The sequence below is a fragment of the Calliphora vicina genome, chromosome 4 (assembly GCF_958450345.1).
Source record: "Calliphora vicina chromosome 4, idCalVici1.1, whole genome shotgun sequence".
In the NCBI taxonomy this organism is placed as follows: domain Eukaryota; kingdom Metazoa; phylum Arthropoda; class Insecta; order Diptera; family Calliphoridae; genus Calliphora; species Calliphora vicina.
In genome coordinates this window covers 116,839,219-116,852,672 of record NC_088783.1, presented here as the reverse complement: position 1 = coordinate 116,852,672, position 13,454 = coordinate 116,839,219, and the positions used below count along the sequence as shown (strand labels likewise).

General features: G+C 29.7%; 2 protein-coding genes across 2 annotated transcripts in view; one reads left to right on the top strand and one right to left on the bottom strand.

Annotated features, from left to right (window-relative positions):
* Positions 1–656: 656 nt before the first annotated feature.
* LOC135959263 (ATP-binding cassette sub-family F member 2) lies at positions 657–4,948 on the bottom strand. The gene is made up of 4 exons (XM_065510382.1): positions 4,665–4,948; positions 3,393–4,083; positions 2,282–3,324; positions 657–1,834 (listed from the first exon to the last, which is right to left on the bottom strand). The coding sequence occupies exons 2-4, from the start codon at positions 4,057–4,059 to the stop codon at positions 1,712–1,714; spliced, it is 1,833 nt and encodes a 610-aa protein (XP_065366454.1). The 5' UTR covers positions 4,060–4,083; positions 4,665–4,948; the 3' UTR covers positions 657–1,711.
* A 4,985-nt stretch (positions 4,949–9,933) lies between these two features.
* pico overlaps positions 9,934–13,454 on the top strand; it is a 57,684-nt gene continuing 54,163 nt past the window's right edge. Inside the window, exon 1 of the mRNA XM_065507333.1 lies at positions 9,934–10,241. Coding sequence (XP_065363405.1) covers positions 10,047–10,241 — 195 coding nt within the window. The 5' untranslated portion in view covers positions 9,934–10,046. The remainder of the gene's footprint in view (positions 10,242–13,454) is intronic.

Sequence of the window (13,454 nt, the reverse complement as noted above, 5' to 3'; positions counted from 1 at the left end):
TTATTTTTTCACCATAAAAAAATTTGTTGTTTTTAATATTTATCTGAAAGTACTTTGGTGCAAGATTCGGCACAGCCGATTATCAAAAATTAATAAAATTAGTTTAATTTATTTATATAAAACCAATTTTGACGCTTTTCTCTGTTTCTCCTCTTTTATTATACAAAATTTAACTGTTTTAACGATTAAAAATTTGTATTAACGTTTTTTTCATATCGTATAGTTGACATCACCTTCTGTTTATAACGGTTCTCTAAAATAAGTGATGTCTACTAAGTGAGAGTTTTTAAAGCGCTACAATCAATTTTTCAATTATTCGTTTTTGAAAATTGAAATCAAATGATTTACAGAACAGAAAAACGTTTAAATATGCATAAAAATGGGAATATTTTTCCAGTTGCAGACAAAAACCAGCAACAGTTAAACATTTTAAGAAACAAGTTTAGGACTAACCAGACAATTTCCGTTAGCTTAGACACAAACCTTAAGAAATTGTGGAATATCGTGGAAAAATAATCCCCTGAATTAAAAAAAGTTGGATTACCTTCTAAATATTAAATAAAACAAGTTTTTTTGGTTTGTTTTTTTACATTAGATGAAATTTTTCCTATATTCGTTATTTATTTCATCTAATTATTTACTTATTTTTTTTTGTATGTGGTTTTATTACATCATTTTAATTTGAAATTGATTGATTTTTTCTGTTGGGTTTTTTTTGTTTGTTATTAGATAATACAAATATTGTTTTTTTTTTGTTTGTTTGTGGTTATAAGAATTTGTTTATGTTTATATAATAATTAAATGTTGCGGTTGTTTTATAGCCCACTAATTAAAAGAAATTAAAAAATACAAATTATATAGAAAGAAAATAATAATAAAAAAAAATATCAAGTCAATTTAACCAAAAATATCTTAAAAACTAAAAAAAAAATTATAAAAGAATTTAAAATTTAAACTTTTTTTGAGTTTAAAAAAAATAATAATTAGGGCAAATTGTTAATTTTATAATAAAAATAAAGTTTATTTTTTGTTTTTTAATAAAATAGTAAAAAATACTTCCAGTTTTTTTTAAATATAAAAAAAAGAAATAAATTGAAACTACTTATTTATAGTAAAGGAAAGAGATTGAAGTGAAAACTATAAGAAAAGTTTAATGTTTTTTAAGCTGCTAAGGGGGTTTGGGAGAAGAATATTTATTTAAGCAGTTTTTTTTTTGTTGGTTTTTTATAAATTATATTTTATTATTATTTATTATAAGTATATTAAATCTTTAACATAAAAATCACATTTTGAAGTAGTGTTTTTTTCATTCTCTATTTAAACTTGTGTGTATGTAGTTTTATTTTTATATATAATTTTTTTTAAGTTGTGATAATATTTATTCACTTTTTTTTAAAGTTTTAAAGAGTAATATAATAATTTGTCTATTTTTTAGATTTAAAGTTGTATTGTTGTTGTTGGTTTTTTACGGCCCTTTAAGTTCTAACTAGTTTTGAAGAAAAAGTTTTGGTTTTATTTTGTTCAAATTACATAATTCAATTAAAAAAAAAAAAAAAAACAATGAAGAGAATATTCATTCGATCACGTAAAATTATAAATTTGTTTTAATAGATATAGACCAGACTTTTTTTTTATTTGTAAGCAGTTTTTGTATGTCTGGAGCTGAGGTCTGGCAAAATTGGTTGTTGTTAGTTTAGCCTCAACAACAGTTTTATTTCTTTTTGCTGGAATTGTCAGTGGTAATATTTTTCTTTAACTGATCTTTGTAGTCCAAAATGTTGCCCTTCCATTTGGTAACGGTTTCTTTTTCACAAATCCAAATTTCTTCGGCCACCTAAAAAGAAAGCAACAAAAAAAATCATTTAAAACATTTATAATTTTAAAATTAATATAATTTTCCAAAAAATTATTTAACAATGCTTAAAATTTATTTAAAATCTAAGATTGTGGCTTTTTTCTTTATTTCCTTTTAAAATATATTCGTTTTAGTGTTAATTTGCTTTAAAACAATTGGCATCACTTACTTTGTGTAAACGTTTTACAAATTTAGTGATGCCAAGTGTCTGAGAAAATATAAACAAGTTGGCAGCACTAACTGTTTGTAACGGTAACATAAAACAAGTGATGCCAACTAATCGAGGGCAAAGAAATCGCCAATTTGAATTTTAACTAAATAAATGCTGTAATTTGCCTCTAAATACCACAAAAACTTAACAAAATCATAAAAATAATTAAATTTTTAAGCAATATCTTGATAAACAATAAATACTCTTCAACTTACTTGATTGATCAATCTGAAATCGTGAGAAACTAACACCATGCCACCATCGAAATCATTGATAGCATCCGCTAAGGCATCAATTGTCTCCATATCCAAATGATTGGTAGGTTCATCAAGCAACAGCAAATGAGGCACTTGCCAGGCCAACCAGGCGAACACAACACGGCAACGTTGACCATCCGACAACTGTCTGATGGGGCACACCTGCTGGCGACCAGTCAAACCATAACGGCCAATAATTTTACGCATCTCTTCCTTCTCCTTGACAGCGGGGAAGGCACTCATCATGTACTCCAAGGGACTGGCGTCCAAATCCAACAATTCATGCAAATGTTGATGATAGCGAGCAATACGCAAATGGGAATTTTTACGAATCATACCGGAAGAGGGCACCAATTCACCATACAACAACTTCAGTAGGGTAGATTTGCCGGCACCATTGGGACCCACCAACGCCAAACGCGTATCCAAATCGATACCGAATTCCAAATTCTTATAGATCCAGGGTGTCTGTTCGTTATAGCGGAAACTAACATTTTGCACCATAATAACGGGTGGTGGTATGCCACCGCATGAGGGGAAATAGAAATTCAAAATCTTGTCATCGGATACCTTTTCGGTTAAGCCTTGAGCGACCATCTTAGCCAAGGTCTTTTCCTTGGATTGAGCCTGACGGGCCAATTTGGCGGAACCGTGACCGAAACGTGCGATATAGTTCTTCATATGGGCAATTTGATCCTGTTCCCAGTTGTATTGTTTCATTTGATTTTCCAACAACTCCATGCGGGTGCGGCAGAAGGATTCGTAGTTACCGGTATAGTATTTCAGTTGTTTGCTGGTCATGTGTATGATGTTGGTGCACACACCGTTAAGGAAATCCTGGGAGTGGGAAATCAAAACCAAAATACGTTTATAGGTTTTCAATTCTTCCTCCAACCATACACAAGCTTCCAAATCCAAATGATTGGTAGGTTCATCGAGCAACAACAAATGGGGCTTGACGAACAAGGCACGAGCCAAAGCGATACGCATACGCCAACCACCTGAAGAAATGAGAATGAATGATACTTTTATTGTTGTGCCCTAAGAATTTAATGCTTTATTGACTTACCAGAGAAATCTTTAGCCTGTTTCTGTTGCATTTCCTTGTCAAAGCCCAAACCGTGCAAAATACGGGCAGCCTTTACCTCAGCTAAATCGGCTGACATATCATCAAGACGTTCATAGATATCGATCAATTGATCCTGATCAGAATCTTCTTCGCTCATGGCCAATTCTTCGGCTAATTTCTCCAATTTAATACGCTCCTCGTCTACTTCCATTACACACTGCAAAGCAGACTTGGAACTAGCGGGAATTTCACGAGTCAAATAGAAAATATCCATATGATCTGGTATGGGTACCTCGCGATTACCCAATACGGCCAATAAAGAAGATTTGCCACAGCCATTCAAACCAATAACACCATAACGACGGCCACAATTCAATTCCAACATTGTGTCTTGCAGCAATTCGGCACCGAAGAAGGTAATCGAGAAGTTGGCAACTTTAATATCACGCGAGCGAGCATGAGAGGCCAAAGAGCCGGTACAGGCACGAGCCTCAGCATTGATGCGGGCCTCCTGCTCCAATTTGGCGCACAAGATCTCCTCTTCGGTCAGTTCGCGGGCTGGCTCAGCATTGCCATTGGTTTTCTTTGAAGATGTGGTTTGGATAATTTTCTTATTACGAGCATCCTTCTTACGTTGTGCATCACGTTTCTTTGAAACGGAAGACATGTTGGTTAATTTATTGTTGTTTTACTAAAAAAAAAAAATAATATAAAAATAAACATTTAACATTATTGAAATAAAAACGCTTAATAGATAACACTTTTTTCAAAGAAACACAACGATCAAAGATTAACTAAACATACCCCCTGCTTTGACAACAAAAAGTGTTAACTTTTCTCTCTTTTACACTCTTACCACTACCAACACAAAATTAAACAATGAGAATTTGTTTCACAAGAAAACGAGAAAAGAATGGAGGAAAAATGAGCTTCGCACATGTGCGAAAATGAATAAAAAGCACAAAATAAAAAAAAAGAAATGAACAGGAAAAAAAAACGAAATTATTACAAATTTACAAGAAATAAAATGAAATTACGTGGTATGAAAAAGCCAACTTAACAACAAAGAAATCTCATACAAAAAACTTTTGTCTAAATTATTTATTAATTGCTTAATTCAATTTTTCTGTTAGAAATTTACACACAAGCAACTTTTTTCCACTTTTAACCCTGAAAAATATCAATATTTGATGACACTTGAATTTCACAGAAAAATTATTTTTTTTTCTTCTAAATTTTAAAGCTTTTTAAAATTTACTTTTTTTTACACACCTTGTTTAAAAAATAGAGGAAACAAATTTTAATTGCAGTTTTATTTTATTGGAATTTTTTTTGCTGTTGTATGATTAATAATGATTCAACTGCAATTTTTCCACTCCAACTTTTTCTTTTCACGCTTGATTCTTCCGTTTTTGGTATTATTACTTTTTTAGTTGATGTTGAAAACGTATAAAAACGCAAAGAAAAATTTAGAAAATAAAATTATATATTTTTTTCCTTCACGTGTTTCTGAACAGCACAACGTCCATCTACAAAGACGTCTGACAATGAAGTGAATGAGTATACAGCTGCTCGTACCTGTTTTTAATTCTTGTTACTGCAATTGTCCGAAAATACTTAAAGGATATGTTTTTAAAGTTATTTTTTAATTTATTATTAATTTTGTGGGTTTTATTAAGCTTTAAAATGATAAATTTTATTTATTTCTAGAAAAAAAACTATTTAAATATAAGCAAAAATACAACTCTGTTGTGGTAAACTTCACTGAGGGTATGTTCAGTGAGTTTGTACATACACGGAGAGAAATAGTAGTGACAATATTATGATTCTAATGTGTGAATGAAGAATTTTTATAAAAAATACAGAATTTCTTAATAAAAAGTAAAATTTCATGAAAGGAAATTATTTATAAACATAATAATATTAAAATAATTTTAACAAACAAGTTTTCATTAAATAAAACAGCACTAAATCGTAAATTTAAACCATGAATATTAACTTTAAGTCTGTTCTACTCGTAAAGTCTTTCTTAAGCTACGTACACACGGTTGTTAGATTGTCAGGAACATGCTCAGAAAATGGTTAACAAAACCATGAGAACTTATGTTGAAACATATGGGGGTTAACCATTTATTGAACATTTTCTGACAATATTGTATGAATATGACAACCGTGTATACGTAGCTTTACGCTTCAATCAAAGGTCATTATAAAGTATTCCTTTTGCTTTAATCGAAGGTCCTTATAATGTCTTCCTTTAGCTTTAATCGTAGGTCTTTATAATATCTTTCTTTAGCTTCAATCGTAATTCTTTATTATGTCTTCCTTTAGCTTGAATCATGGGTTTTTATAATGTCTTGCTTTAGCTTGAATCGTAGGTCTTTATAATGTCTTTCTCTAGCTTTCATCGTAGGTCCTTACAATGTCTTAGTTTATCTCCAATCGTAAGTCTTTATAATGTATTTCTTTAGCTTCAATTGTAGGTCTTTATAAAGTCTTCCTTTAGTTTGAATCGGGGGTCTTTACAATGTCTTGCTTTAGCTTCAGTCGTAGGTCCTAATAATGTCTTCCTTTAGCTTCAATCGTAGGTCTTTATTATGGCTTTCTTTAGCTTTAATCGTAGGTTCTTATAATGTCTTTATTTAGCTTCAATCGTAGGTCTTCATTATGTCTTCATTTAGCCTCAATCGTAGGTATTTATTATGTCTTCATTTAGCTTTAATCGTCGGTTCTTATAATGTCTTTATTTAGCTTCAATGGTAGGTCTTTATTAGGTCTTCATTTAGCTTCAATCGTAGGTCTTTATAATGGCTTTCTTTAGCTTTAATCGTAGGTCCTTATTATGTCTTTTTTTAGCTTCAATCGTAGGTCTTTATAAAGTTTTCCTTTAGCTGCTAAAGTAGGTCTTCATTATGTCTTTCTTTAGCTCTTTCTTTAGCTTTAATCCTGGGCCCTTATAATGTCTTCCGTTAGCTTCGATCGTAGGTCTTTATAATGTCTTTCTTTAGCTGCAATCATAGGTCTTTATAATGTCTTTCTTTAGCTTCAATTGTAGGTCTTTATAAAGTCTTCATTTAGCTTCAATAGTAGGTCTTTATAAAGTCTTCCTTTAGCTTCAATCGTAGGTCTTTATAATGTCTCTCTTTAGCTTTAATCGTAGGTCTTTACAATGTCTTCTTTTATCTCCAATCGTAAGTCTTTACAATGTCTTCCTTTAGCTTCAATCTTAGGTCCTTATAATGTCTACCTTAAGCTTCAAACTTAAATCTTTATGTTTTAAATTTTAATTTTATCTCTCTAACAAATTAATACAACTTAATTAACGTTCATTCAACTTTAGAGGTCATTAAACGTTTAATTTATACCAAAAGCAACACAAATATTTCTGTTTTATTTCTAATAATTCACCAAATTTTGTTTGCTATTAAAAAAATTCTAACGCTTTAAACAGATAATATTAAACCAACACTTTCAAATCATAGTTTAAGCAGCTATTTTAATTTTGTTTTTGTCTAAAAATGGCCATAATACATATATTTAAATTAACGTACAAAAATGGTAAACAACTTCCGCAAATATGCCTTGAAAACACAAACAAACAAATTAATTTAACTGCCCCATAAGATTCCCATATAAGAAAAACACAACTCTGCCATGAGAAATAAGTAACGAAAGAAAGAGTAAACAAGCCTCTCCTCCATGCACTGAACACACCGCAGCTAGTTAAACAAGAATTACCAACCAACAAGAAAATTTTCTGGTTGACAGTTTTCAATAAACTTTTTGTGGGGGCGGTTCCAAGAAAGCGAAAGAAGGAAAAGACTGTTTTTTAAACGCAAAAATTTTACCGAATTAAAATAAACTTTAAAAGAAATTTCTTTTTAATACCTCTATTATATCAATGAAAGAATTAATAAAAAAACTTCATAAATTTCTGGAAATAAAGTAAATTTTTAGCAAGTATATTGAAATATATATGTAATTTTGTGGGGAAAAAAGGATTTTTTTCTACACAGTATGTGTATGTGTTCGTGGGTAGAGTAAAGGAAATAAAAAGAGAAGAGTATAAAAGAGTAAATGTTTGTGTGTGTTTGGTTAAATGTGTAAAAGAGGGAAATGCAGTTACATGTCGAAATTAAAAAAAATGTGTGTAGTGTATGTGGAATGACAACAACAATGTGAAATAAGAAAAAATAACTCCAAAAAGAGTTGCCAGTTAATAAAAATATAAGAATAATGAGTGATATAACTTAAAAAAATCCAAAATATAAGAAATAACGGTAATTTAATTAAAATATGAATTTCAAACATTGAAATGAATTAATTATTTTTTTTTTTAATAATTTTAAAAATTTTAATTGTTTTTATTTTTGCATTATTATGTTAACACATGTAGGAAAATATCAAAATTTTAATTTTACAAAATCTTAATAATTTGTATTTTGTTTTGCAGTTTTTAAATAACTTTTTTCAAAATTTTAATTGTTTTTTTTTTTGTTAAAATGATTTTTTTCCAAAAATTAATAAAGTTTTTTTTAATAATTTTCAAAATTTTAATTATTTTTTTAATTATTTGAGAAAAACTTTAGGAAAATAAAAAAAATGTTAATAATTTGTATTTTTTATTGGATTTTAAATAATTTTTGCAAAATTTTAATTGTTTTTTATTTAAAATTCAGAAAAAGTTTAGAAAAAATATAGAAAAATTTTAATAATTTATAAAAAAATCTTAATAAAAACCATAAATGAGAAAGTAATTTCAAAATATTAATTTAAAGGCAGATTTATCTCAAATTCAATAATGTTTTCAGGTCAATATGGACAAAGTTTAACTTCAATCCTAATCCTTTATAATGTCTTCCTTTAGCTTCAATAGCAGGCCTTTATAAATTCTTCATTTAGCTTCTTTATAATGTCTTCCTTTAGCTTCAATCGAAGGTCTTTCTAATGTCTTTCTTTAGCTTCAATCGAAGGTCCTTATAATGTCTTCCTTTAGCTTCAATCGGAGGTCTTTATAGTGTCTTCCTATACCTTCAATCGAAGGTCTTTATAAGGTCTTCCTTTAGCTTTAATCGTAGGTCTTTATAATGTCTTCCTTTAGCTTCAATCGAAGGTCTTTATAATGTCTTCCTTTAGCTTCAATCGTAGGTCTTTATAAAGTCTTCCTTTAGCTTCAATGCTAGGTCTTTATAAAGTCTTGTATAAGCTTCAATTGTAGGTCTTTATAATGTCTTCCATTAGCTTCAATCGTAGGTCTTTATAATGTCTTACTTTTGCTTCAATCGTATGTCTTTGTAATGTCTTCCTTCAGCTTCTATCGTAGGTCTTTATAGTGTCTTCCTTTAGCTTCAGTCGGAGGTCTTTATAATGTCTTCCTTTAGCTTCAATAGCAGGCCTTTATAAAGTCTTCATTTAGCTTCTTTATAACATCTTCTTTTAGCTTCAATCGTAGAGCTTAATTTCTTAGTTTAGCTTTAATCGCAGGACTTTATAAAGTCTTAGTTTAGCTTCATTCATAGATCCTTATATCTTCCTTTAACTTCAATGATACGTCTTGCAATAAAACTAAACTAATAGTTTAGTTTTAAACTAGAATTGTTTATTTTTGTTTTTAAATTAATTAAAATTTTTCTTTAATAATTTAAAATTTTATAATTTTTTTTGTTAATTACTGCTTCATTTTATTAAAATATTTATATTTTTCCTATTAAAAGTAATAAATTTTAAAATGTTCACTCAAATTTCTTAAATTTTCATAAAACTTCCTTAAAAAAGGACAATTTTGAATTTTACGGTACATTTGCAACGCTTTAGGCTTGGCAACTCTGATGCAACTCCAATTGACATTTCTTCTTCGCGTTGTTTGCTTGTCGTTTGTTTGAATGCATGTGTGTGATTGTGTGTGCGATGTGTAGTGTTGAGTGTGCTTTTAGCAACGTCATTTCAAAAGACGACTACACCCAAAAAGAAGTGTATAAAGTAATTGTTGTTTTTGTTGTAATAAAATTATACCAAGCAGGCTGTTGTCGTTGTTGTTGCTATTATTTTTCTTTTTTCCTTTTGCCATACGAAAAATAAACATTAAAAAACGGGTCTTTGTTGAGATGAATATATTTTTTTTGGTTTTGTTGTTATGGTTTGGAAATAAAAAGGAAATTGTAAAGTGCTATTATATGTGGGTGTTTATGAACAAAAAAGCCTGAAAATAAATGTAAATTATTGAAAATTAGTTGTTAAAATAAAAACATAAATGAGGTGAAAAATAAAAACCTGATAAAAGAAAACCGGAGAGTAAAGAAAAATTGAGGATATAAAAACGCCTACATTAAAATTAAAAAAAAAATTATTTTACTTTTTTAAAAAAAAGTACTTTATGTTGTGTCTTGTCTGTTAAAAGTCTGTATTTGTGTATTTAATTAATTTTACAATGTTTTATTTAGTTAAACATTTAGCAACTTTTATATTGTAAAAAGAAGTTGTGTGTATTTTGTCCCCTTTTCTTTTTTGGAAAGAAAAAAAAAAGAATTCTGGTGAAATAATAAAATAAAATTGTGATTGTGGTGTCGTCGTCTACGTTTGTTTATTGTCTTGTTGTTGTTGTAGCTGACTATATATGATTTTTATAACCAGACGTTTAAAACCAAATGTTGTAATATGGATTGCAGTCTTGCAGATCGACAACCAACAACTTCTTCGTCATCTTCAACAACGGCCGCAACATCATCATCATCAGCAGCAGCAGCAGTTTCCACAATAAACCAGCAGCAGCAATATTCTTCTTTAACTCAACAACAGCATTTATTTAAATATCAACAGCACCATTCTGCTGTACAATCCCTAGACGAAACGGTAAGTTATGATTTCTATTTATAGTTTTTGTTTATTTAAACAATTTTGTTTTAATTTACTTTTTTTAATTTCCAAAAAAAAAAATGACAAGCTCATTTTTATATAGAGTTCACTGTATAGGTAGTCTGTTTTATTTCATTTATTTATTTACTTTTAACCCAAAATATGCTTAAAAAAACTCTTTACAAATCTTTAAAATTTTAAATTAAACAATTCTTGTTTTTCTTATTAAAAGAAATAGGTACTTTTTCTTTGTTTATTTCTTATATTTACTCTGCTTTAAAAATCTCTCTCTCTTTCTCTCTTGCTCTTACATTACAATTTCGTTTTACTGTGTGTATGCATATATGTGTGTGTGTGTTTGTTTGTTTTTTTTTCTTGTGCTGCCTAGCATTTGTTTACTTTTTTTTAGGTTTTGTTTATTTTAACGTAATATGCAAGTGTCACTTCTTCTTTTTTAATTATAGGGTTGCCATTTAAGTGCTGTTTTCCTTAAACACTTAACAAAATTACTTGTACTTAATATTTACAACATTAACCCCTAATTTTCTTTTCACAATTTCCTTAAAAAAAATCAGGTATGTGAGTCATTTTAAAAGCAAGTAAAGAAAAAAACTGTTGATTTTATTGTAAGGGTGTTTTTTTCTTGTGTCAACATAATTCGAATCCTCATCCTTTAACTAAAATTTTTTTTAATATCAAAAATCTTTAAAAGTGTGCTTTTTGTTGTTGTTTATTTTTGTTTTAAGATGAGTCATACAAAATTTTTATTGTTTGTTTGTTTCTTGATTTTTGGCAAATGTTTCAATTTTTACTGCATTGCTGTGGGATTTGCAACAATAACAACAAGCACAAAAAAAAACACACACACACATTTTGTGTGTGCGCTTCGCTTCCTGTTTGCAATAGACAGGTTGTTTTTAGTTTAGCTATAGTTTCTTAAGGTTTTTGAAAAAGTTTCCAATTTAGGTAGATTTTTTTTTTTGTTTCATTCATAATATTTTTTTATAGTTCTTGGCAAAACCCCTAACAATGAATTAAATAGTTATAGGTATCATTGTAAGAGGATTAAATAAGCAAGCTGTTTTAAAGTGCCTGGAGATTTGTTGATTTTAAAGGCTACTTAAGCAACCTGTTTAAAGTGTCTAAGAGTTTCATTGATTTTGAAAGACATATTGCTTTCATTGTGCTGATTTCATTAAGAGATTAAATGGTTTTTTCAAATGTCTTCCTTTAGCTTCAATTCCAGGATTATATAGTTTTGGATTAGCTTTAACCATGAGTCATTTAAATGTCATCCTTTAGGTTTCTTCGTAGGTTTTTAAAATCTCTTCCTTTAGCTCCAATATATGGTCGATGTAATCTCTTCCTTGAGCAGCATTTGTAGGTCTTTTCAATGTCTCAAATTAGCTTCAATCGTAGGTCTTGATAAAGTCTTCCTTTAGGTCTTCATAATGTCTTCCTTTAGTTTCAATCGTGGGTCTTTATAAAGTCTTCCTTTAGCATCAATCGTAGGTCTTTGTAATGTCTTCCTTTAGCTTCAATCGTGGGTCTTTATAAAATCTTCCTTTAGGGCTTTATAATGTCTTTCTTTAGCTTCAATCGTAGGTCTTTATGAAGTCTTCCTTTAGCTTCAATCGAAGGTCTTTATAAAGTCTTCCTTTAGGTCTTTATAATGTCTTCTCTTAGTTTCAATCGGAGGTCTTTATAAAGTCTTCCTTTAGGTATTTGTAATGTCTTCCTTTAGCTTTAATAATAGGTCTTTATAAAGTCTTCCTTTAGGTCTTTATAATGTCTTCCTTTAGCTTCAATCGTAGGTCTTTATAAAGTCTTCCTTTAGGTCTTTATAATGTCTTTCTTTAGCTTCAATCGTAGGTCTTTGTAATGTCTTCCTTTAGCTTCAATCGTGGGTCTTCATAAAGTCTTCCTTTAGGTCTTTATAAAGCCTTCCTTTAAGTCTTCGTGGGTCTTTATAAAGTCTTCCTTTAGGTCTTTATAAAGTCTTCCTTTAGCTTGAATCATAGGTCTTTATAAAGTCTTCCTTTAGGTCTTTGTAATGTCTTCCTTTAGCTTCAATCGTAGGTCTTTATAAAGTCTTCCTTTAGGTCTTTGTAATGTCTTCCTTTAGCTTCAATCGTAGGTCTTTATAAAGTCTTCCTTTAGGTCTTAGTAATGTCTTCCTTTAGCTTCAATCGTGGGTCTTTATAAAGTCTTCCTTTAGGTCTTCATGATGTCTTCCTTTAGCTTCAATCGTGGGTCTTCATAAAGTCTTCCTTTAGGTCTTTATAATGTCTTCCTTTAGCTTCAATCGTGGGTCTTCATAAAGTCTTCCTTTAGGTCTTTATAAAGTCTTCCTTTAAGTCTTCGTGGGTCTTCATAAAGTCTTCATTTAGGTCTTTATAATGTCTTCCTTTAGCTTCAATCGTGGGTCTTCATAAAGTCTTCCTTTAGGTCTTTATAATGGCTTCCTTTAGCTTCAATCGAAGGTCTTTATAAAGTCTTCCTTTAGATCTTTATAATGGCATCCTTTGGCTTCAATCGTAGGTCTTTATAAAGTCTTCCTTTAGGTCTTTGTAATGTCTTCCTTTAGCTTCAATCGTGGGTCTTTATAAAGTCTTCCTTTAGGTCTTTATAAAGTCTTCCTTTAGGTCTTTATAAAGTCTTCCTTTAGGTCTTTATAAAGTCTTCCTTTAGCTTGAATCGTAGGTCTTTATAAAGTCTTCCTTTAGCTTGAATCGTAGGTCTTTATAAAGTCTTCCTTTAGGTCTTTGTAATGTCTTCCTTTAGCTTCAATCGTAGGTCTTTATAAAGTCTTCCTTTAGGTCTTTATAAAGTCTTCCTTTAGGTCTTTATAAAGTCTTCCTTTAGCTTCAATCGTAGGTCTTTATAATGGGTTCCTTTAGGTCTTTATAATGTCTTCCTTTAGCTTCAATCGTTGGTCTTTATAAAGTCTTCCTTTAGGTCTTTATAAAGTCTTCCTTTAGGTCTTTATAAAGTCTTCCTTTAGTTTCAATCCGTAGGTATTTATAAAGTCTTTAGGTCTTTGTAATGTCTTCCTTTAGCTTCAATCGTGGGTCTTTATAAAGTCTTCCTTTAGGTCTTTGTAATGTCTTCCTTTAGCTTCAATCGTAGGTCTTTGTAATGTCTTCCTTTAGCTTCAATCGTAGGTCTTTATAAAGTCTTCCTGTAGATTCAGCCGTAGGCCTTGTATAG

Bases quoted from the DNA above. Each gene is read 5' to 3' on its own strand.
- LOC135959263 (XM_065510382.1), bottom strand. From the start codon at position 4,059: ATGTCTTCCGTTTCAAAGAAACGTGATGCACAACGTAAGAAGGATGCT. The intron at 3,325-3,392 runs GTAAGTCAATAA...TCATTTCTTCAG, and splicing joins ACAGGCTAAAGATTTCTCTG to GTGGTTGGCGTATGCGTATC. The intron at 1,835-2,281 runs GTAAGTTGAAGA...CTTTCTTTTTAG, and splicing joins ATTTCAGATTGATCAATCAA to GTGGCCGAAGAAATTTGGAT.